Genomic DNA, 25,431 nt, shown 5'->3' on the forward strand with positions numbered 1-25,431 from the left:
ATCTTACAAATGGTCCACATGTTAAAAATTGAGCTGTCTTAAAGCGTTTCAGGTGGGCACTGAAAATCATTAGTTACTTCAATGTGTGCTTTAAAAATAAAATCATTAGCATGCAACTGGCAGTAAAGTATGGGCACCACAAATTTAGACCAGCCTTCTTACTTTAAGTTAAGTGCCAGTCATTTTGATGGATATTTTCAGTGTTCTTGATGAGTAGCCCCAACTAAAACATTTGTCTTCCAATAATAATATACGACCATCTGCAAAATTCTATAAACTGAAAGTCTTTTTTTCCCCTGCAGATAAGGGGATATTTATTATCCAAAGTGAAGACTCCAACCTGTGCATTAAAGCAGATACAGCTGGCCTTGTTCTAGAAGACTGCGATCAGCTCTCAAAATATATGTTATGGAAATGGGTATCTAATCGTCGTCTTTTCAACATAGGCAGAAGTACTTGTCTAGGACTGAACATCAATAAACCAGAACAGCCGTTAAGTATGCTTGAATGTGATTCAACTCAGTATTCATTGTGGTGGAACTGTGATGGAAGAACGCTAGTTGGTGTATCAGAGTACAAATTAGCTGTTGAAAACAGCAAACGTATTGTGGCAAAAAAAAAATCAAATCATCAATGGAAGCAGTACATGTCCTATGATGAAGACCTTTGTGAACATCCGTTTCAAGGTAAAAATAAGATGTTGTCATAGAAATGTGTATGGGAACAGTTTTCAGAAGTTCTTTTGAAGCAAGGTCAGATGCTTACAATCACTTCCAGTCTGTATTGTGGTTTGAGACTCTAAATTCCTTCTTTTTTATATGGCAATAATTAAGAAGAGGAGAAGAACCCGTTGCATAGTGTGTTCATCTGTTATGTGGACACAAAAAATGTACTTCTATACTTGCAAATCAGGAAATGCCCACTTCAAATTCTCTATAAAACAAAAAGCTGAGCTAAGGATATGTTGTTGCCTGTCTTGCAACTTTCATCATCAAATAGACCCAAAGAAAAAGAAAAATTTGAATTCAAATCACTGAAAATCAACCTGAAATTCCGATAGGCGTTAACCAAATGTTTGCAACATTCAAAGCCTGGACTCTGAACATGACAAGCTGTCGGGCAGAGATCAGGCTTTTGATTAATCCTGGTGTAGGACTAGCGAAGGGGTACGAGTTTATCTCAAGACCAGCATACCTTAACAAGTTTCCAGATATAAGGACTAAGATAAACCTGTTTACCATGAGCAGCAGCACAGCCAGTCTGTACCTTGACCCCTGGTTCCCCTTCTCCTTCGGCATTTCTTTAGAGGGGAAGGCCTTACGTTTGCACAACACATCTCAGACTGGAGCTGTTGACTCTGCCCACGTGAGCTGGCTCTTTGGGTTGCAGAGCTCTCGCCTCTGTGGTTTCCTCTGAATGTGTAGCTGGTCTTGGCCTCTGCTACGGTCTTTCCTTTGGAAGCTGTGATAACTGTGAAAACACTATAGCATCTGACCATTTCTCTAAAACCTAGTGGAGTTTATATTTAAGACCAGAGAGAAGATGTTTAAAACAACAAAAAGCCTTAAACGCTTGCTATGTAAAGCTAGTGAGATGAAAGGAGACCTGGTTTATTCCTAGTACTCCAGGAGGCATCTCAGAGAGGAGGATCAGCCGTAGGCAGGCCCTTCTTCTAACCTACTTCCAGGAGCAAAGTAACTAATTGCACTGGCAAAGTCTGATTCACTTCCAGTTTCTATCTCCCTCCTTCCCCCTCAGCATATGCACGTGCAAATAGAAGCCAACCTATGAATCCCCAAGTTGGGGAGTGGGATTTCTACTCTCAAAGAAAAAAGTATACTTAACTATGGTGAGAGGACTATAGCCCTTGACTTTGGCTTCTTATCAGGACTGAGGTAATCCTTTGCACCTCTGTAGCTGACAGAGACGTAATCCTGACTTTTTTTTTTTTTACCTATGCTCTTCCTATCATTTATTAGTATCAGGAGGCTTTGAAAGATATTTACAATGTATAAACTGCTTCTTTATGTGTCTCTGCACAGACAGCCATTAGCTCTGGAAACCTCTTGGAAACTGGCAATATGTACTTATTCTGTAGTCAAAGGACTTTGATCTTTAGGCTGTCATCACAGGATCTTTGGCAAACAATTTCAGTCTAAATGTGATTGTGGTTCTTTAACCTTTCCTAGAAGCTAGTGCTTTGAGGTTAAGAAGGTACTCAGTGAGTTAAAGCTTTTACAGCTTTCAGTTGCACTTGATTCTTTTAATATTTTCATACTCAAAATATAATATAAAATATTTTAAATATTTTATAAGTCATTGATTGATGTAACAACAAATATATGTAACATAGCTACTCTTTAGCCAGATTATTATTCACCATGATACAAAAACTTATTTAAAAAAGCCTGTTATTATTATTTCTTTGCCTTTCACATTTCCTTTCCCGTAGATTAACAAAGAGAATGGAAGAAACATTAGAAATTCATTAAAAAGAGTGGGAGGAGCAGGACAAATCACACTAAATTACATGTTTGTTAGAAGAGTTAAAAATAATAAAAAATAAACAGAGCCTGCATTTGAGCATGTTGTGATTCTTCTATCATTTTATGTAGTTATTCTCAAGTGTAAATGCAGATTTTGTATGATAATTTTTTTTTTTTAACTGTAGTAAGTCATGAGAATGTGCCTTTTTTGCTGATGACAGATTTCTTAAACTATTATTTCAGAATTCCGCTCACTGAAGTTTTGCTGCTTGTACTTGTAATAATGCTGTGGTATCAAGTATAAATTAAAATCAGCAAATAGCATTAAAGAGACATTTTGTTGTTATTGTCACTGTTAATAACAGAAATAATGAACTGTGGGACAAAAAAATCTCTGTGAATGTGTTCTTCTAATCTCTGCATTTCATTTATTACAGAAACGTATACTTTGCTGGGAAATTCTTTTGGTTTCCCATGCGTTTTTCCATTTAAGTATAACAACAAGTGGTATTATGAATGTACAAGAGATGGAAAGGAATTTGACTGGTGTGCCACAACAAGTCACTATGAACAAGATGAAAAATGGGGATTTTGCCCAAATGCTGGTAGGTGTTGCTTGTCTTCTTTTTCCTAAGTAAAAGTATCTCGGACCTTTATTAATAATTCTAGGAGAGCATGCTGTTTTGGATTACAAGATTACTTCCCTTTCATTAGAGGGGGATGTCTCTTTAAAAAAACCCAAAGCAGACTTTATCATAATTCATCATGTTTGGCCTTTGGAGATCCAAGACCTGATCCCAAGAGCAAAACTACAGAGGGTGAGGAAAAGGATGCGAAGTGCTTGCTATTTTGTGCAGCCTGTTGACCTTACCCTGCAGCAAAGCCACCTATATCTCTTTCTGTCCCAGTGAACTATAGAGAGCTTCTCTGAAGCATGCGAATTAAAGAGTGCTTCTGCAAAGTCACATTCTGCTTTTGACTGCATAACATCTTTTACATTCCTTTACTACCATGCTTACATTTTGGGCCTAAAACATTTAAAAGCAATAGCTTTAAAAGCATTTGCTATCTGAAAGATTTTGGGCATATAATTTTCTTGAATATTAAAAATTATAAATTGAATGCTGTAGTTTTCCAAGGAGTTTAGCCCATTGCTTCCTGTGAGCTCATGCAATGTTTCAGATCTCTATTGCAAAGCACGTTATAAACAGTTGAAAATATGACTTTATAATGTGAATTTCTGGACGACCTTAATAAAAGATGGTGTTTTCAGCCTTGCTTATATTATGTAATTATAGTAAGTTTATTCACTTGAGTAATGGATAGAAGGGGATATAGGTGACTGCTCCTCCACAAGGTGGGTGAGGTGTTCATGATGTGGGTGTTTCCAAGTTCAGCTTTAGAAACAAGTGATCAGCTGGTATAAATTAAAACATAGGTCTGTTGGCTTCATGAGAGCTGTGAAAATCACCGCCAGCTGCAGATCAGCTGCTGAGTATTTATCAACCATATAAAAAATGGAGCAGTGTTTTATTCACTTAGTGCCCTATTTCCACATGTACTTTAACAGAGGAACATAAAAAGGAGTTCATAAAGCATGTTTCCATTTTGATTCCGCTGTCACTAATGAACTAAAATGTTATAGGTATTTTATTTCTGATTGTTGTAATGTGTGTAGTAATGCGTAGTAATTTCTGATTGTAGTAATTGTAGTAATTAATCTGTTTTCGAGCAGAGAGCGGCTGTGATGTTTTTTGGAAGAAGAACCCTGACACACACGTTTGCTACCAGTTCAATCTTCTGTCTGTTCTCCCCTGGAACGAAGCACGGGTCGCGTGCCAGATGCAAGGAGGAGATCTGCTAAGTATAGTGGACGTGGAAGAGCAGAACTATATAAGTGACTTAAGCAGTGAGTAAAGATTGTGTAGTGCTAATGTTTGGTTTAAGGACATGCTTAACTTATTCAGTTGGAGAATGTTTGAAATCCTGACTCTGAAGACTGTGGAATTTTGTTGTAGCCTTCAATAAGGCCAAGAATTCACCTGCCTCAGTGAAGTCTGTCTCCAGTGTCTCTGTATAAATGCCGTGTGCTCCATAGGGAGGCAGTTCAGCTTGCCTTTCTTTGTAGATCGTATAGGAAGTCTGTAGTTAGATTCCCAATTTACCTGTGAAAAAGGGGTTAAGACATGGAGCTTAATACTATGTATTATGTCTCTCCCACTGCTGCTTTCAAGGCTTCATCACATAACACACTTCAGTAAAGTTAGTTGAAAAAGCAAGGATGAAGATAAGTTACAGCCTTAGTAAACCAAGTTCAAAACTGGTGGCATGTGTTATGTGTACTCTCACTCTCCATGGTGACTCCTATTCATTCTTTTTAGCTGTAGTTACAGAGCGTGTTTGTTTTCTTTGAAAAATTGTACAAATATTTACCTTTCTGCCATCTACCATAATGTCCAAACGTTAGCCCCTGCTGACTTTTCTTTGTAAGCTAATGACTAGAACTCTCTAACAGGCTTAAAGCAAATTTCCTACATGGGAAATACGACATTTCTCTGCCTTCATAAATGGGTGGTATTCCTTCTTTGATAAGCTTTTTGAATTTTTCCCATGCAGAAAGTCTCGTACAAATTTTGTTTAGTCTTCTGATAGCATTGCTTTCACATATACTTTAGTGTGAGTGAAGAACACCAAGTTAAGGAAAGGGGTTGTAGAATTGCATTGTAAAGGCTGCTTCAGGTTCCAATGTCTCTTCTTTCCCATTGCTTCCCATTATTGTCTATTTTCAATTGCAGGATATAAGAAAACAGGAAGTTTTGAAAATTATATCATTAGCTTTCTGACATGCCTACGAGTTGTAAAGGGACTAATGGCTATTTGTTTTATGTCTCACAAAAACCTGAAACAGGCTGGCATTTATGCAGCTGTTTGTTACAGATTTAGCTTCTAAGGTCAGCAACAACTTGTGTCAGAAGGGTTTGCATAATGAGTAGTTTTTGAAGGGATTTTGTTTATTTTGTCTGTTTCAGGGCAGTTAAACGCCACAGACATTGTACTGTGGACAGGCCTGAATCGACTGGAGGAAGATGCTGGCTGGCAGTGGTCAGATGGAGCACCATTAGTGTTTGTGAACTGGAGATCAAGTACTTGATGTTCCTCTTGGATATGTTATAGCAGTGTAATTATATACTCTCTGTAACTGCAGCTTAGATGCAAGAGTGCTGCTCCTACGTCTACACTTGAAAAGTGAACTAAGTGAATGGGAGTGCCTCTTTTTGTAGAAGTATTTGTTCGTACTCATGAACTGAGCCACTTCTAGGGTTGTGGCATCAGTTGAGATGCATCTGTTCCAAACGTTAAGGATTTGGCCCTTCTGTCATTTACTTCTAATGGTGGTTTTTAACATTCTGGTTACATAGTTAAAAGCTATGCTCTAGTTGATCTTGTGGAAGAAGGGTGTTTTAATTTGTTTGCATGAGCGCATGAGCTTTGTGACATGGTTTGCTACATTTTGGTGTGTGGCCACCAGCACATATACTGTAACACTAGGACTTATTTCAGCCATTCATCTGATAGCAGCAGCCAAGGAAAGACTGACACACACGTGTAAGTCATGATCGATGTTCACCTGTCCAGTTCTGCCTCTTATTATAGTGTTGGCCAGTTGGTGTAAAATTGCTGGAAGTTTGGATACATGGGGATGTTTATATATTCATTCAATAAGATGTGGAAAGTACTGTAACACAACTTTACAAATAAGAAGTGAATTTGTATAATTGTGTGCTTCTCAAAAATGTGTTTGCAGATGTCTCTGATATCCGCTTTCAAGAAAATCATTGCGCAGTGATTAATTCAAAATTGAAGTACGGCTGGCAAAGTTATTTATGTGAATCTGGATTGCCTTTTGTATGCAAAAAATATTTAAATAAGACAGAGCATGAAACTTTGGGTGAGTCCCTCAGTGGTATCGTATTTATGGGTGTGGAAGAACATATACATATGAAGTATACATTGCATATAAAGTTTTCAGAACAGAGTCTTAGCTGGAGTAAACGTATGGGTTTGCTACTTTAAGTTGAATGCAGTTTTCCTTAGCTGTAGTACTAATACTTTTTTCTGTTCAAATGCAGCCCTGGAAAACATGCTGAGGCTCTTAGAACTGCCAAATCATTTTAATATGCATAGCATTTAATTGGTTCTTCGCATGAACAAAGAGACTTACGGAACACTGATTCTCAGTGTATTGCAATAGAGCCACACTTGTGAGTTTAAAAGGAGTTTTTCAGCTCAGAGTGGAATTAACCAATTGCCCGCAGAGAAGAAAGTTGTATAAATGCAGCTCTAGATTTGCAGTTATTTTTATGGCATGCTGTACTTTTCACATGATAAAAAAAGCATTGTACATTTTTTCTTAAGTGTGTATGTATAGTGAGTGCAGGAGGTACAGTTTATAAAATGCCTCAGATTCTCATTCTGTGAGAAACTTAAACACAGAATTCTGTTTTTTAGAATATTAATTTTCATTTTTGATAGGAACAGGTCACACAGGTTCAACTTTTTCCTGATAAATAAAGTTTCCCTACTTGCTTCAGATAACAAAAAGGGGCTTACCTAAACTCTTTTCAGCTAAAGCATCTGAAAAGGCTTCAGGAGGTTTTGAATCAAGTCCAAACATAATAGGGACAAAAGTACAACATGTGTCAAACTGGATAACAGTTCTATTAGTGTGTTTGTTACAGTACAACAGCCCAAATGGTTGAGTCATAAAGTAAGTGGGAGAAACTTCAGTTTGGTCTGCAGATGGCATTCCATGGGATGTGTATTTTGTCCTCCTTTAGTCATCTTGGATGACTTTTGTTTTCAGTTTTTGTAAATAAGAAAATAGCTCTGAATACATTATGAACATAACATAATCTTGGCAATTTTATGTAATATACTCTAACCTTGTATACTTAATTGAAAGATACGTGGAAGTACTATGCTACTCGTTGTGATGCTGGCTGGTATCCATACAATCGCAACTGCTACAGACTTCATAAGGAGGAGAAGAGCTGGAGTGATGCTTTTATCTCATGCCAAAGTGACAATAGCAGACTCATTAGTATATCCTCCATGGCAGATGCAGAGTTGCTCCTTAACTTGCTGAAACGTGGTGAGTTTTGGGAGTTAGTTTAAACCACGCAGTGTATCTTGAAGTATTTTGTGATGCATTTCTAGGTAGCTATTTAACGTTGTTAGTCACTTAAGCATTATATTACATGGCACACCCAAATAATACATAAAAGAAAAGGAAAGCATGATGTTTTCTCCTTCTAGGATCCTTAAAAATTATAGCTACGCCAATGAATTTATTATAGTAAAGAAACAAGTAAACAAAGTAAATGTGTTGGAACACGATGAGGAGCTATATGCTTGGCTCAGTGTTTAAGGAGTATATAACTCCAAGGCTTTCGTAAGGCTGCTGGTCACACTTTATTTGGATTGTGTGGCCGTTGCATTGGAGGCATGATAGGCAAGTGGTACAGTCAGTGGTTATAACAAAAGTCAGAGATTCACAATAAAATGGCCAGTTTTTGTGGAGCCCTCATATACCCTCTTCTTCTCATAAGCCCTCAACAGTTTAGCTTTTGTCCTTGCCTGTTGTTGGCTGGTTTCCTGGAAACTGTTGTGAAATATCCAGTGATATACTTATGCAAGAATTGTGCTTTAAAGCAACAACAGGTTAGAGTATTTTTTGCTTTGGAAGTTGGCCTTGTCTTAATTGCAAAGTTTCTACCACTGCTAGTATTTTGGCAGAGTCCCCTTGATGAGCACAGGGTGTATCAAAGAAGGAGTTCTGCTAGTCCACATTGTCTTAAGAGGTAGTGTAATTACACTAAGAACTTAATGAATAAAAGCTGTCTTGCTGGTGCAGCAATACCAAGAGTTTTGTTGTCATAGCAACAGCAGAGGTGTAAATATTTTGTACCTCCAGCTGACGACATTGTGTTGGCTGAACTTCATAGTTTGGCCGTGACTTTAAGCTTCCCTGAGCAGGGGGCATAGTGACATGTTTTATCAACTGAGCTATACTCTAAGCTGTGGATGCAGGACAGTGCATTATACTGGATTTACAGGGCATTCTCCCCCTTCCCTCCACCCCCATCCTCTCCACTGTCCTGTCTCTCTTTCTCCTAGGAGATGAACCACTTCATCGCCTCCCTCACCTCCATTAATGGATAGATACCTGATTAAGCCAAGTAATTATTCTCAACTTGTTTTCAGCTTCTAAGTCTGCTTCTTCTATTTCAGACCTATTTCAGATCTCTGTTTTCAGAGGAAGGGTTTATGCACCTTTATGTGTCTAGTTTTTCTACCTGTAGTAGCTGGTCAAGTTAGGCATTACCTCAAACTGCAGCCCTTCTCTTTCATATATGTCAGCCCCCATGGCTACAGCTGTCACTCAGAGAAAACCTAATGTTGACCACCCAGTGAAAGAATACAAAAAGAAACCACCTTTCCCTTCCCTATCAGGCTTTCTGCCCCACGCAAGCGTCAGAAAAGTGTATATGCTCTCAGTTTGACTCTTTGGAGCGTTTCAAAGACTATTATCATGTATGTTGGTCTACTTTTGAAACATTTTAGCCTTCAAGGGCAGCAGAGCATTATCTCATCAGTAAGCTGTCCTAAAATTCATGCAACTCAATTAGTTTTCCTGAAAGAAGGTAATTTTGACTGAAATACTGTGAATAATTCTTAACAGTGATGTGATGTTATAGAAACAATGAGTATTATTTCTTCATCATTAAAATCTAAAATCTCATTCTCTTCTAGAAAATGTGACTGAAACGTGGATTGGATTATACAGTAACAGCACCCCAGTTGTCTTTCAGTGGTCTGATGGCACCCCAGTAAAATTCTCAAACTGGCACAACCAAGAACCAAGTGTCTTTCAAAGAACAGGACAGCTCTGTGTTTCAGCACAAGGATCTGTAAGTTTCCTCTTCTTATTGAAAGAATAAGACCAACACTTTTATTTTGCTTATAATAATTTATTTTCTCACTGTGCATACTTTTTTAAACCATGACCTGTAGTATGATTTTTGTCATTTGATGTCTAATGTATTCAAATAGTGATAAATGCAATGTAGGCTTTAGAAACCAATATGTTTTGCAGTGCTAATGCACAGAAAATTAATCATAGATTTTGAGCTTATGGTCGATTAAAAAATGTTACATACATAAAGCTTGCCAAATGGAAGAGAACAAATATCAGTAGGTATTTTGATAAAGAGAAAGTGATTTAAAATCTGAGTAGTATATATTGTAATTTATGGTGTGTCAGATTCAGCCCTTACAGCTTGAAATTCCTATTTTGAAAAACTGTGCCAGCTGTGCCAGTTTTATGTTGCTGTCAATACTTATGCATCTTATGCAGCATCTTTCAAAAACAAGTAGTAATCTAGATCTACGTAAAACTATAAAAGTTGACAGCAGATTGAGCAGATTAACCCCACATCAGTCAGGTGTTGTAAGACTGGGAGTCGTGCAAATAAGCTTACCCTACATACTTTTGCATCACAATTCATGGCACCTGTCAATTTTCTCTTAATTTTGTCAGAATTTTACTTTAAAATACTTAAATTCACTGATATGTGACTCACAAGCGGACTCTAATCCAATTTTGTGGTAAAGTATGTTTTGTCAAAGTGTGAAAACTGTGTCAAAAAGAGTTTCTATTGTCTCTCCAGTAGTGGGTCCAGATTGCAATCCTTATTCAGGCAACTCATGGGAAAGCCAGGACTATTACAGTGAACTGGAAAAATGGGCTCTCACTGGAAGCAGAAAATAGGATTTTGGTAAAATTGTATTTTTAGATGCACAAAACCATATTTTACTCATTTTGCAAATGTAAACAAACAAATGAATACGTAATAGTATTGCAAATGAATACATAATAGTATTGGAAAAGAGGGTTCAATATGTAATTCTTCAAGCATTACTTTTGGTACATGTACAGTACTCAATGACTGAAAATTATACAGTTTTTGTAATATTTTGAATAAGGACTGCTCAAATATAAAGACTAATCTTACAAAGAACTATAATATAGATGAGAAATATTCAATATATGATTCTGAAAAGTAAGTGCTCCCAGCATTCCCATAAGTTTAGTCAATTGAAATGCATTACATTCCAAAGAGTGATTCAGAGAGACAAACTCTTTTCTATGATTAATGTGAAAAGTCCTGCTGACAGTATTGGCAAAACTAAGTGGGCCAAGTAAGGTTAAATAAATGAATAGAGTGAGAAAAAAATTGCCTGTCTCTTGTTTTTCTTAAAAAGTTAAAATGGGAGGAGAAACTGCCTAGTGTGTGTGCATATATGTGCATGAGGATATGCATGTATACAGAATATATTTTTTTTATTTTTCTTAGGAGGGACATTGGAAAGTTAAAAAATGTGAAGACAGATCTTTCTATATTTGTAAAAAAGCGGGGGAAATTGATAGTGTCCCTTCTGACCTGTCCTCAAGGTGTCCAGAGGTAAGGGCTTTTTGTCTTGCTTGTTTTTAGAGCTATATTAATAAAATAAAATTGTAGGAAAGCTCTAAATGTATTTATGGAAAATATATTTGAATATTAGTTTTTCATGTTAAAAACATGCATGTTTTCCTAGGGAAAAATCCTCATTCCTATTGTTTGCTAAAAATATAGAAATTTAAATTTAATGCAAAATTAAAAGCTTTTGCAAGATGCCCTTTAGGGCTTGTTGCATAGTCAGTGGTTGTGAGCAGTTCCTATTTCTTTCTAGTTCAAAAGTGAAAACACTGTTGTACGCCATCTGTACAAATAATGGCTGTTATACAATGCCTCATCCCACACATGGTTTTCATACATTTAAGTGGAATGTCAGGGTGAAAAACAATCAATTTCTTTGACATGGAGAATGAACTCTTCCACTCAAACATTAGCATTCCTTTTACTTTCAAACAAAAATGGGAAGGAGAACGGCTATCTAAATAGGATATTACAATAGGTCTTCAGGCTTTTACGCTCTGCATTCTAGTAGTAAAAGGTACATGTTAAAATACGATTTTATTTGCCACTGGTTTCTTTTCATTGTGTATGAAGAACAAGCCTGTAGACTTGGTGTTGTTAAAACTTTATTCAAAATTTGAAAAATTTTGTGAACCTCTTTTTTTTTTAATTTTTTTTTCCCCATCATCAGAAATCTCTCTTCTGTAACTTGCTTTACTCCTTTAGCTCATTGTCTTCCTTTTTTAACTCCCTGTGTTTTGTCTTGAGAAGTCAAGAACCATGGTCAGCTTAATTGAATTATAAGACAACTGAAGCTGTACTGTCTGGAGCTGGATCCATTTCTTCCCCAGACGTACAGCAGTTTGAATTAGGCTTCTGGTCAGATCATTGTGGAGTTAGAAGTTTCATACATTACTTCATTTCAGATTAAAAATTTTGAAATTTTAGGATGATTGTGTTTGCTTCATTTGGACCAATGTATTTTATCACTGAAGAGTTTCAAGTTATTTGTGTAATAATAAGTTTATCATAGTCGTGGCCATGAAAGGAAAGTGCAGAGCATCAAGAATGCGAGTTGCTAGGAGCTGACGGCACTTCAATATTTGGTACATCACAAGATCGCGGCTCAAGAGATTGAATCATTGGTCATAAACAGTGTGATATGCTATGACAGCCTTCCTATTTGGGATAAATATCTGCTCATAGGTGTTCCCCACTCTGTAAAAACATGCTGAAGCCTGTTATAGTTCCTTGAGTTCTGTATATCTTTTTTTTTCTAATGTGATGAAAATTTATATTAATTTCATCAAAAGAAGACAGTAGTAAGCTTACTCCAAGTTGCATTTTATTTGAGACATTTTGTCTTGACAGCTTTCTTTTTCTGTTCAATATATATTTTGTTGCTCTTGATGCTGTAGTTGTAAACAACGTTAATACAAGAAAACTACTTATTGGCCTAATTTTCCAGGGATAACTTGCCTTCATTTCATCCAGATTTACTTTTGTTAATTCCTTTGTTGCTGATCTACCTTAAATGCACGGAATATCTGTTGATATTTCTCACATTTGATCTTTTACTTCATTAACCTCTTATTGTCTTTCATGCTTGGTTGCTGGTAGATTCTCAGGGAACTTTGGCCTCAGGCGTAGTTGTTTGCTTTTATAAAGCTTTCTAGTTTTATCTGTTCTTACTGAGCTTTTATCTTATGTTGATTTTATGACTTGTGCATCAGATAAGCTAGCCTTTAAAATGTTCTGCGGTTCTGCTGATTGGAGTTTTTGCAGACCAAGTTACTGCAGAGATCTGAGCTCTCTTTTTTTCCCCTTATCCTTCTGTCTTCCTGAGATTTATGATATGATAAGCACTTTTTTCCCTTAGTAGTTCAACTGTTCTTTTTTCCTAGTCTGTAGGCTGTTAATGAGAATAAATGTTTTGTTGCAAAGGTCAGATTCTTTATGCAGTTTTCCCCAACACTGAAATAGTTTTTAAGCGTTTTCCTTACACCAGCTTCTGGAATGGGTTGTGGAGCTGTTAGCTGCTTGATAACAAAGTTGTAAATTACTGCGTACAAACCTATATCTCTGCTGGTGACTTTCTTCAGTCCTCTATGCTTTAAATGGTGCGTCAAAAGATAAATACTCAGTACTGTACTATTATCTTCATTGCTATTGTAGTGGGAGAGAATTGTACTTTTGAGAAGAGAACTGCTGTTAAAGCTGTGAAACCTCATAAAGAGAAGTGCAGCTATTCAGAATAATGATCCATCTAGCCCCGTGTTCTGCCTCCCACAAGTGGCTGCAAGCAGATGTTTGGGGAAGAGCAGGACAGGGCAAACCTGTATTAAGCTTCCCCCGATATTCTCTTGTTCTCCAACCATTCAGGGGATTTCCTGAGCCTGTTATGATCTGTGTATTTAACAGCCCTCATTGGATTTCCCCTCCAAGTGCTTGTCCAATTTCCCCTTGAACTCATGTGAACTTTCTGTATTCACAACATCCCTTAGTGAGGAGATCTATAAAACTACTGCCCTTTGTGTGGAAAAACCACCTCCTGTGTTAATCTGTCTCCTGCTAGCTTAGCTTCATTTGTTGTCCCCTAGGTCTTGTACTGAAGTAGCCACCCAGCTTCATGCTGCTTGCTGTTGTCCCAGCCTACTCAATTATTCCTTATGTGGAAGCAGCTCCATATGTTTGATCATCCTTGTTGCCCTTCTTTTCTAACATGCCTTTCTGAGATTGGGTATCAGAACTCTAAAAAAAATGACAAATGATGGATTTAAATGGTCATAATAGCTTTTCTATTCTTTCTCTCCTTATAACTCCTAGTGTTAGATTTGGCTTTTTGACTAAGCTGTTGTTTTCACAGAGTTTAACTCTCCTAGCTCCTGAATCTGCATGGTGAGAGTGAGGTAGCTGTCCTTCACTTTATACATGAGCTGATCAAGGAGTCTAAGGGGAAGGCAGGGGAGATTCCCCATGTGCATCACTTCATACTTATCTGTGTTGAATGTCATCTGCCATTTTATTGTCCAATTATTCAGCCCTCAAGTTTGGATTTCTCCATCTATGCTTGCTCTCACTACAAACGTACCAGCCTGCAGTTCCTCTGCAATTTTATTTTAGATAAAGATGAGTGTCAGCTTGCCTTCTTCCAATCTTTAGGCACCAAGGAAGCTTTAAGAGGAGGGTTATACACTGCCTTCTTATCTGCATTCCCTCAGAGCACTTGGGTGACTACTGTACAGTCCAGGTAATTTGTTATTCTGACTGTTTGTGCCACAACCTCTCCCACAGTTAATTTAATTTCTGACATCCTTTGCCCTGCCAAAGAGGGCAGGCAGGAGTAATGAGAAGGGGAAACTTGTTGAACAGCTGAAAATGCCAAAACACTTGAACAAGAATGAGAGATACAGGGGCCGTGAACATGCTGTATGAACAAAGAAGGATTGTGTCACCACAGCAGTTCTTTCACTGCAGTAACTAGTAATGGTGTAAGCTATGTTGCTATGTCTCCCCCGGCTCTGCAGGACTCTACAGGATCCCCATTGTATCCCCTGGATGCAGCAGAATTCTTTTCATGGGAAAATGTATTTTTTCCCTTAGTGAAGTCATAGCTCTTTTGTATAGAGATAAGGAAGATTCTCAGTCAACCCAATCATTTGTTTATTCACAAACCAACGTTTTCTTTTATGTGACTTCTGAACAATACATATGTATTGTTCTCAGATGAAAACATAGAAACCAATACTATAGTTCTTTTTGTTTGTGTATTTTCATGCCATGTGGGAGACTGTGCGCAGCAGCAAAGGCAATCATCCAAGCACTGAAGGGAAACGACTGTAAAAGGAAGCAGAGTTTTCCGTCAGTTACTCAGCATGCTCCTGATATCAATTAAACACATTTCTTAACTAGAAGCTGAAATTTGCCTCCTCAGATTTGGCAGGGCTTAAGTATGTGCTTAATGTTCAGGCATGCTTTGATTGCGGTCCTGGATAGGTTTGGAGCATCTTCTTATGCGTTTTATTGTACTAAGAACTGAAGCTGGATAGCAGAAAAAGAGCTTATCCATTTCTCATTCTTCTCCTTTTGCTGTTAACATCATCATCAAGTTGTGTCTGATGATGTCTGCCTGGATATTGTGCTTGTTTACTACTGTGCTTGCAAGTAGCATCTCCCTGATGGAAGGAGCAAAGCAGGACTGTCATGTTCTCATTTCTGTGCAGCTTCAGGATAGATTGGACAGAGATGGTTTATCATCTCCGTATTCTCTTGATTGTTTAAAACACTCAAGCAGGAAGACCAAGCAAGTATGATATGTGAACTCATAGAGGCACAATTCATACTAGATGTGGTATAGTCTTCTTGACATCCAGAGACAGGGGTGTAATAGGAGATGAGGTGGGCTTACCACTGATTCAGTGTTCTGGCTCATTTGTTAAGCCATAAAAATGTATAATTTTAATTCTGCATTGAGTATGATGATTTTTTTTTTTTTTTAATTTGGAAGTCCTGTTTGAAATGGAGAAAGAGCTGAGAAGAGGTAAATAACTAGAGTGTATTGCTGTATGAAAAGCCAGCACCGAAGCTACTTGTGTTCTGGAATAAATATTTCAGTTTTCAGTTGAAAACAAAGGGCAGCTGTAATCTTTTTTTGTTACAACTTGACTGAATCTGACATGTAGTGTTTATCTCACACTTCAGGTATTAGATATCAGTAATGAGTTACTACAACTATAAACCAACAAGTGCTACTACACACTTTATGCCAAAGAGATGGCTATCTGAGTGGCTTGGCACGCATCCCCAAAACTGAGTCAGTAAAACAATATTCAAAGTATAAAATTGAAACAAATGTAGTATGGGGGAGGATCACCTTAAAGTTGACTGCATTTTTGTCATACCCATCAAAAACATTGCCACCTCTTTCAGCTGGTATCGAGGGCTGAGTCAGCCGATTGACACAAGGGCAACCCTTCACTGCCCTTCCCAGCAGTAGTACTTGCTGCTCTGAGTCCTATCCCAGCTCCCACTGTGGAAGAAAGCTGCTCCAAGTCCTATCCCAGCTCCCGCTGTGGAAGAAGGAAGAGGAGACCATCACCTCTGAACCATGCTTGGCCTGCTCACCTTTTCGGTAGCTTGATCTCTTATAGCTCCACATGCCTTACTGACCCCTTTCTTCCTTCTTAGCTGTCCTTTTTTTCCCCTGTCACTGCAAAAATTGAATTTTTCCAATAAAAATCCTTGAGCCACCAAAATCGGACTTTGTATATACTGCTGAGAAGCCTTGCTCCATATAAAAAGGCATATAAACCATCGAGGCTATTTTTGAGATTGCGCATGCTCATACTGACAGATTGTGCATGGTTTTGAACACGGTAGCTGTACAAATGGCTGTTTTCAATTTCTATCTATGAAAAGCACAATAAAGCATATTTACTATACATTTTAGCAAACTTTGCATCTCAAGTGCAGTCTTAAAAATCAATAGTTTAATGCATATTATTGTAAGCAAAATTAGAGCATATTGGGATATCTGACACCATTTTTCTGAAGGCATCAGTCTGTACATGTTCAAATTCGCAGCTGAATTAAAGACCAGTCTCCTTTTTCCTCAGAACTCATATTTCTTTCCTCATAAAGTTAGCCCTAACCCCAAGACCTGAATCTGGCATGCCCTGGCCCTCCAGTTCCCTGTTACCTGTTCTCTAAGTGCTGGAAACATCTCCTTCATCCCCACTTTGCCTTGTTAGAGGGCTGCTGTAGATGGGGACAGCTCCCACCTCCTTCCTTCAAGTACTTCTCAGTCTGGGTGTTCTCCACCGGTAATAAATTACTATGCGTCTCCCAGCTGCAAAAGATACTCTGTTCAGCAAATGCTGCCTCCTTGCACTGCTGGGATTTTTACATAACTTTGTGATGAAAACGGAGAGTTATGTGCAAGGGAAGGAGAAAGAATATGATGTTAATGGGGAAATTAGAGATTAAAGGTACGTCAGATTCATGGCCTCCTCCAGAAGGTAAGTGTCTTCAGCCTGAAATGAAATCCAGCTCCATATAGTCAATGGAAACCCTCCGTTGGCTTCTGTAAGGAATGGATTTTTGGTCTCTGAATCCTGACTGAGGCCTTTAGAGAGCTGGCTTGTATTCAGATCAGGTTTTGGATCTGATAACTTGCATGTTTTCCAGGGAAAATATAGTTGTCTATGTTTTGGTTTTGGAGTGGGGAACTCATTTGTTCTGATGTCTTATCCTTATCAGGGCTTCTTGTGTTAGAAAACTTCAATCTACATCCCTTTTTTGTTACTTAATTTTGTTTGGTGCACATACAAGTACGTGAGATTGAGGTGATGACGTTAGGTAGAATAAGAGAGCGCCGGCAAGCCCAGCTCCTCACAGTGTTGGCCAGCTATGGCTGAGCAGGTCCCGTGTTGGTGGAAGGAAAAGGGCTATAGGATCATGAGTGGTGATCAGATGGAAACCACAACAGGGGATCAAGTCTTTAACAACCAGATTAACTGTTCACTATATAATAATCTATAAAATAATGTTCATTTTTTTTAAGGGATGGGAAAGACATGGTGGATTTTGTTACAAAATCGACAGTACCCCTCGAAGTTTTGAACATGCTTCCAGTGGTTATTTCTGCCCACCTGCACTTGTATCAGTAACAAACAGGTAGTTAATCCTATTAGACAGTGTGAAGATACTTTTAACAAGAGCTATTCTAACTTTAGAAAGTGATGCATGGCAAAAAATATTACCATTATGAAACAATAGCTGTGTGAGAGTTAAGCATAATTACTAACATTGGCTAAAATAAAAAGTGTGTTTTGCTTCATTCTTTAATTGAAATTAAATTTGGTAAAAAGCAATCATTGGTCTGATTTACATGTATAGCAGTGTGCACTTATATGAGTATGCAGGAATCCGAGCAAAATGCTTTCTACAGAGGTGTGTAAGGTCTTTAAAAAGCTTTTATAGTGTGCTTGGTAACTATGCTGAAAAGTGACAATGTATTCAACTTTTATAATCAAAACATGTCAAATTTTAATTCAAATCAATTACTGTTTTATAAATGTTTCTGTTTAGTTTTGCATTTTACCTGGCTTCTCAACAAATAGGGGGAAAGAGTAAATGTTTGAAAAGCATTTAACTTCTCTGTCCTTCCTTGCTTTGTTTCTATTTACCTGTATTCTGGTTTCAGAAAGGCTTTCTTGACTGCAAATGTCCAAATGCTTGGGTTTTCTCTGATATGCTTATGACTTACCCTTTATGTTGAATTCCCGTAAAAGTTTAAGACATACTGATGTGTCAAATAGATACATTACATACATATTTTAACCTACATGTATTTATTGTAATAACCTTCAGGAAGAAATCTTCTCTTGCTTTAGGACAGGGGAAATACTGTAACCATTAGCAATCAGATGGGTGATAGCTAGATTTTTTAGGAAAGCACAGGCAACCTAACATAAGGAATTATATTAATGGAAATTTTGCTTGCTAGGTGATTTCAGGATTAAGCCCAGTGAATGCTATAATATACTACATTACAACAATAACCCTTACTAGGAGAATAAAGGACAAATTCTGGGCGGCTGGGCATTTACAACTCAGACTTCACAGGGAGCTAAGGGCATGCTGCACATCACTAGAAGCATGTGTCAGTGTTTTTCTCCTTATTTTTATTTTATTCTTGCTGGTCAAAATAAACAGCCATCACTGTATATTATGCTGTTTTCCAATCCCAGTGTTGGAGTGGCAGAGGAAGCTAGCTGTTAGCTTGACTTTTTTTTTAATTACTGCTTAGGTTTGTTGTTCTGATATGACAAGTATAAGAACTTTTCAGTGTATTGATCCTAAAATTTTCATTAGGATATTCATTTAGAAGTAGATTGTACAGAAAGGAGATTGATATAAAGAGACAACATGGCAAAGAAAATGAAAATTAAATTAAAAAGTCCTCAGTCACTCTCAGAGTTACGGATACGTTCAGGTTTTTACATTGACATCATTCTTAAAGTATTTAATAATTCTTTTCACAATATGTTAAATCAAGAAGGTATAAAAGTCTTTATTAGACTGGGAACTTACTGTGCCGTATATCTTCTCATAGTGAGCTGATAAACTAAAGCATAATTTTGTATAATGCTATACCAGTTATTTCTTAAATTACATTTAAGTGATGAAGGGGTTACTTATGGAACATTTATTACTTGAAAAAGGCCTAAATCTCTATAGTATTTCAGTGAAGAAATTTTAAGATGGAAAAAGTGATTCCTTCTGCAGTCAGAACAACTAGTGCTTCGAGTTCTTCAGCTCTTCTAGTCTCTTAGTGTGTCTGGCTCAAGTAAGATAGTCCTGTGCAAAGCTTTTTCTTTTCTTTTTCTGTATCTCTGTGACCTCATTGAATTTTTGTTTTATCTTTTCTTCTTCATACAAGGAGTTCCTTATTTTTAGCTGTGCATCATTTCTGTGTTCTATTTTCACATCCTGTAGCATAAGCATTGAGCTTCTTAGGTGTCTTAATCTACTGTTTGTTGTATGTGCCCAGATACTGTAACATAAAAGGGAAAAATTATGGTTTATACTACAGATATGTGCCTGAAGTTTCTCACAGACTTCTATAAACAAAATTAAGTACCTTTGTATATTTTTCTCTTTTCACTTTATTTAAATCATGTCATGAAAGCTCTTCACTGAAATACTGGTTAACCTATTTTATCCTAACAAATTTTTGTCTTGATCATTTTATTAAGGTTTGAACAAGCTTTTATCAACAGTATGATCCACAGCATGGTAAAATCTGAGAGAACTTATTTTTGGATAGGACTGCAAGACCTTAATAACACAGGAGAGTACTTTTGGCTAACTGCAGAGGGGAAGAATCGCTCAGTGAGCTATACAAACTGGAACAAGCATCAGCCACGTGAGTAGCGTACTGCTAAAAAAAAGTGGTGGTGACGGGGGGCAACGCACTGTCTCCCGCTGTAGAGCAGTGGCTTAGCAGTGATTGCGGAGTCGCAGTCCCTCCTTCCCCGCCTGGCCAAAAGAGCGGAGAGATAAGTTTACATTTTCCATAGACTGCATAACTTCCTACCGCAGATTTAGTCAGATTAGTTGGCAGCTGTAGGAGAGGCACAGCCAAACCGGGACATTTTAGGGCTCTGCACAGGGGTAGATTATTTTCTAACCCCATTTTCTCCATCTGCTGTCATGAGGGCAAAGAATAGTGTGAAAACTTGTGAGTTGAAGGCAATCTCCTTTTCAGCAGCACTCTCTGGGAAAAGATGGAATCAGGCAGGAATGTGGATTTTTTTGTTTGTTTGGGGTTTTTTTTGTCTGTAAAAGGATTTTCATACACTTTTTTACAGCCCTTCAAATAGGCCGTTATGGCTTTTTGAGACTACCAGAAGTAGGTCCCAAAGAAGTATTGAATTTTATTCAATAACAGTCACAGATCATAAGTTTGCCTTTTATATGAAAGAAGAGGGGAGAGATTGTCTTAGATAGATTTCTAGCAATAAAAACACTGTGTAGAAGTTTTTTCTTTTTCATTCCCTTTAGCAAATACAGTTTTATGATACCCAGTTTGCTTGTTTGCTTTTGCTTGTTTTATAGTAATTTAAAGGAAAACATTCTAAGAAAATAAAATTGAAAAAATGAAATAATGCATTAACTTGCAGAATCTTGGAAAATTTATTCAAATGTGACCAGTGATGTTGTGGCCAAGTTTTTGACTTTTGAGATGACTCGGGGACAACTAGAATTTATGTTGTTCATCCTTTGAAATTTAAGCCTTTTCGTGATACCTCAGAATAGAGATACAAAAATTAAAGCACTCCAGATCACTAATAGCTTCTGAATTTTGGTCTCTCTACTTTTACTGCTTTACTACTGCATTTTCTAAACATACTTTTTAAAATTGCTTTTTATCTCCTGCATTTTGTGAAAAGAATTCTATATCATGGTTCATTTTACAAGCTCAGGTCAGCCCAGACAGCCTTATAAATGGGTCACTGAACAGAGAATATGCTATTTTCGTAAGTTCATCAAGGTCGTACCCAGGACCCGATGCCAACAGAACAATCGCTTCACCAAAATTCACAGAATTCACAAAGTTCAGGTGCTTTATACTGATACTCAATTCCCACTTCCTTATTTTAGGCCATTCTGGAGGATGTGTGGCTATGCAAGGAGGGAACCCTGTTGGTTATTGGGAGGTGAAAAGCTGTAAGAACTTCAAAGCAATGTCACTGTGTAAGCAAAAAATCTCATCTTATGAAGAACCTGAGCTTACTTTTCAAAAACATTTGAGTTCCTGCTATTTTGGATGGGAGTCAGACAGTAGTCTGCTCAGCTGCTACAAGGTAAAAAGACAAACTTGCTTTGAGTTTCTCTGTTTCTACATCAATTTTCTCATGCCTTTTCTAAAATATTTTTGATAAAGCATTATTTCTTTTAATCAGCAAACAAAATTTAATTATTACCATCCTTCACTGCATTTTAAAATGAATGAAAGACTTAAGATTTGAAACAGAACTATACTTGGGATAATATACCTTTATTGTAGGAGAACCTGCAAATAATATTTGATTTTTATGGGCTTCTGAAACCACTGCCCTCCAAAATCAACCCTTTTTACAGAGGTGTTTATTTTATTGCAGATATTTCACAATGAGAAAGTTCTGACGAGAAGAACATGGGATGAAGCAGAAGCATTATGCCAGGATTTTGGAGCACATCTTGCTAGTTTTACCCATATCTACGAAGAAGAGTTTTTGAACAATTTATTATATACTATTTTTGATAGGTAATTATTAACGTCAACAATTTATTTTAAACATACTGGAATGTAGAAAAGAATCGATAAATTAATTCCTCCTGTCCTCCTTACTAGAGGCATATAACTGAAGTCTCTCCTGTTGACTAATATGAACTTAGAAATCGGTGAAAAGAAGTGCAATAGCAGCATTGAAATATGATTCTTTTTGAAGATCTTCTTTGTAGTAGATGTAGAGCGACTGTTAGAGTCAAAATGACATTCCTGTGAGTTAGCATTCACCAGCTGAAATGGAGGTTACACAATTTTACTACTATTTTAGATGTTTTCCTCTTTAGAATTATAATTTAACATTTTAGTAAAAAAAAATTTGTTTCAAGGAACCCCAAAATATTAATAAGTGCATGTGCATTACAGTATGATAGAGTAAATTCAACAAGAATTTAATAAGGTTATTTACACTATATAAAAAAATAAGTTGTGAAATAGTGAAGGAAAAAAGTGTGTCAGAAATGTTTTTTTTTGTTTTTATCACAGGACAGAAGAAAGACAGTTCTGGATTGGATTTAATAAAAAAAACCCGTTTTCTGAAGGAGCATGGCAGTGGTCTGATGGAACACCTGTAAATATGTGCATACTATATATTTCAGTAACCTCTCAAATCATATCTGAGCAGGAGTTCACAGAAACAAACCATGTGAAAAGACAAATGGTGTCCAGAAAAACTGTTTTTTTTAATGCCCACATACTTTATTTAAAGTAATTCTTACAATAGGATTAATAGTATACTCTCAAAATAGCTCCCTGTGCGAAAGGGTTATGCAACAGTGAAAGGATTTTGGTCGGATTATAAAGTTTTGCAGATGTGGGCTTTCCTGCAAAGCAGGTTGTGTTTAACTTGGGACCAGGTATAGGCAGTTCCTCTCTGCTAGAATATAAAGGCAGAGTTATCACACATGTATATAAGGTGACTATTTGGAAAGCCTTAGGGCTGTGCTTATATGTGTTATTTGTCCTGTGACTGCTAGATTCATGCCTGCATTCAAAGTTAAATCTTTCCTTTTTTAATACCACTTTTAATTTTACATCCTCAAAGATGTTGGTGCCACATGCTAGCCAACAGTTAGTACCTGGGAATTAAATGTTGACCAGCTGAGAAGTGTGATTAGAACCCTGTGAGACCATAAAGGGGGGGGAAAAAAAAGGTTGGTCAATTCAGCCAAACCGAAGGAAAGCTGAGTCTGTCATCAGATGAGTTTGCAAGATGTTTCTAGGACCCCCTTGTTCAATTGGCAGTATCTGTAATACGTGTACTGCATGTCAAACTTGAAAGTTCTTTGAACAAGTATTGGATTTTGGAGTACGCAGAAGGGTCAGTTTTGTTTTCAGCCTTAACAGTACAGTGCCAACTCTACCATCAATATTTAAGTGATTTCAGAAAGTAAGTGTGAAGTTCAATCATGCAACATGCTGAACAAAAGGAAATGCTGCTAGGCTTTGGGTGACCACTGTCAATCATGTCAAGAAATTGTTAGCTTTCATAGCTCTTCAATTACTTATATGGAAAAAGGACTTTGATATAAGATGGGAAAGTTGATTAGCACACTGGAAGGACATGATTATGGGCCCCATTTTAGGATTTTACCACCATAATTAGGTGATGCTCTACTTCAGTAGTCTGGAAGCTACTTATGCTCTACCACAGACACACCTCTGAATCGCTCCTTTTTCTCCATAGTGAGATTTTGAGATGCTTTATCTCAGATTGCTGGTGAAAGGTAATAAATATGCTGTTTTCAGGTTGTATCTTCATTTCTGGAGAGCAAGTATGTTGAAGATGACTCAAGAAACTGTGCTGTGTTCAAAGTAAATAGAACAGTCTTTCCAGCACACTGCAATGAAAAGCGTGAATGGATATGCAAAATACCAAAAGGTGAAAGAACTAAACACTACTTTTTGATTAACATACACTGCCTGTTAAACCTATTATTTGTAAACCAGAGGAGACAAGTAAAAATATCTAAAAGACTTTTTTTAATCCACCTCTGGAGTTCTTTTCATTGGTCTTCTGTGTGAAATCATAGCAAAGCTGCATGCAGCCTCTAGGATTTGAGGACCAGTTAACAGGCATGATATGTGCAGGTAGTTTAAAAATGGCTAGCAGTGATTAGCAGTAGGAGATAATAAAAGTTCTGAAAATTTATAAATGTTGCTAAAAATGTTGTTTAGTAACTGTGGCAACTATTTTATTTTATTCCATGCTTAACTCTTTTTTTTTTTTGTGTTTAAACCAGAATAGCGACGGTCTTCATAACTGCTATTAAATTCTCTCCATGTGGTAAAAGCAATTTGAGTGAAATATCAGTTTTTATTCTTAATCAGAAATGTTTTACTTCATTTATTTTGCAGGTGTTAAACCAAAGAATCCGAATTGGTACATATCTGGTATGAGAACACTGTTTTCTTTTTTCACATCTTGAAACATTATAATTTGGAAATGTAATTTAAGCTATTAGGTAAAATAAAATAACTAAAATGTTTTAAATTAAAATTTTACACTAAGTAACTTGTAGGCACTTGTTGTTGCTAGATATCTAAATCTGCCACTCTTCTGTTTGGGAATGCTGAAACATAAGATACTACTCAAGTTAGGCAAAGGAATGTGGCAAGTGATGAGCACAGGAGTGTGATATCCACTCCATCACATTAAAACTGCCTTTTTGCAAAGTCCAGACAACCATGTTATAGTTACCATAGTATTACAAGATACCATGTAAAACAGAAATATACTCAGTATCCATGTGATTTCATAATTTGATGTCAAATACAGTTCTGTTGTTAGTTGTGGAATATTTGTCCTGTGATATGTTGCTGAAAACGAGACACATTGATCACAAAGAATAAGAAGTGAAATGAAGTTTAAACCTGCACAGCACTGATTCTTTTGCTTGTTTTCCAGAACTGCCATGGTCATATTACCAAGGAGCAGAATATCTTTTCCATGTAAATCCTGCAGACTGGACCAGCTTCGAGTTTATCTGTGGCTGGCTTCGTAGTGGAATAGCAACAATAAATTCTCCTGGGGAACAAGCCTTTATTCAAAATAAAATAAAGAAGGTAACAAAAACTACCTTGCAGAAGTGTCTGTGCATGCATGTCTTGCATGCAGTGTACATCTTTACCAGTTTCTTTTTGCCCCATCCATGCATGACCAAGGGGACCCAGATACCCCCTCAGCTGCATTCTCTTTGAATTTTGTGGCTCCTTAGTCATTCACGTGGTGATTTTGCATCCATCAGGATTTCTCTTGATTTGGAGAAGATGGAGAGTTCAGTGCAGTAAGGTTAGCAGTATCACCATGCAGTTCTACAATTACACTCAGTTTCCATAGAGGGAGTTACAGCTGGTCTTTGGGTAACCTGAGGGACGTTTCAGGTGATATATTAGCATCAGGTGGACAATATGTCCAGATGTTTGAAACAGTCTTTATAGTTTTAATCTTCACTGTGATGATTTGAGAGGTTGCTCTTGGAGAGAGCTGACAAAGAATGAAGAACTACTGATTTCCTTGCACCTTAATCAAATCTAGAGCTCTGAACCCCAGAGCTGGGCGCTTATGGCCTTGCAAAATAGATTAACTTCT

The 25,431-nt window shown here is 37.2% G+C and overlaps 1 protein-coding gene across 5 annotated transcripts in view; it reads left to right on the top strand.

Moving 5' to 3' along the window:
- Positions 1–25,431, top strand: part of PLA2R1 (phospholipase A2 receptor 1) — a 46,672-nt gene that overhangs the window by 3,258 nt on the left and 17,983 nt on the right. For 2 of the 5 annotated variants that reach the window (XM_067299136.1, XM_067299139.1), the window contains exons 2-17: positions 303–686; positions 2,924–3,091; positions 4,219–4,395; positions 5,516–5,629; positions 6,292–6,435; positions 7,450–7,638; positions 9,300–9,457; positions 10,904–11,011; positions 17,568–17,680; positions 19,765–19,934; positions 21,173–21,375; positions 21,673–21,818; positions 22,326–22,410; positions 23,589–23,721; positions 24,198–24,233; positions 24,748–24,905. In XM_067299136.1, coding sequence (XP_067155237.1) covers positions 303–686; positions 2,924–3,091; positions 4,219–4,395; positions 5,516–5,629; positions 6,292–6,435; positions 7,450–7,638; positions 9,300–9,457; positions 10,904–11,011; positions 17,568–17,680; positions 19,765–19,934; positions 21,173–21,375; positions 21,673–21,818; positions 22,326–22,410; positions 23,589–23,721; positions 24,198–24,233; positions 24,748–24,905 — 2,486 coding nt within the window. The remainder of the gene's footprint in view (positions 1–302; positions 687–2,923; positions 3,092–4,218; positions 4,396–5,515; positions 5,630–6,291; positions 6,436–7,449; positions 7,639–9,299; positions 9,458–10,903; positions 11,012–17,567; positions 17,681–19,764; positions 19,935–21,172; positions 21,376–21,672; positions 21,819–22,325; positions 22,411–23,588; positions 23,722–24,197; positions 24,234–24,747; positions 24,906–25,431) is intronic. The other 3 variants (XM_067299137.1, XM_067299140.1, XM_067299141.1) reach the window with 2 other exon arrangements.

This window comes from Apteryx mantelli, chromosome 6, assembly GCF_036417845.1.
Source record: "Apteryx mantelli isolate bAptMan1 chromosome 6, bAptMan1.hap1, whole genome shotgun sequence".
In the NCBI taxonomy this organism is placed as follows: domain Eukaryota; kingdom Metazoa; phylum Chordata; class Aves; order Apterygiformes; family Apterygidae; genus Apteryx; species Apteryx mantelli.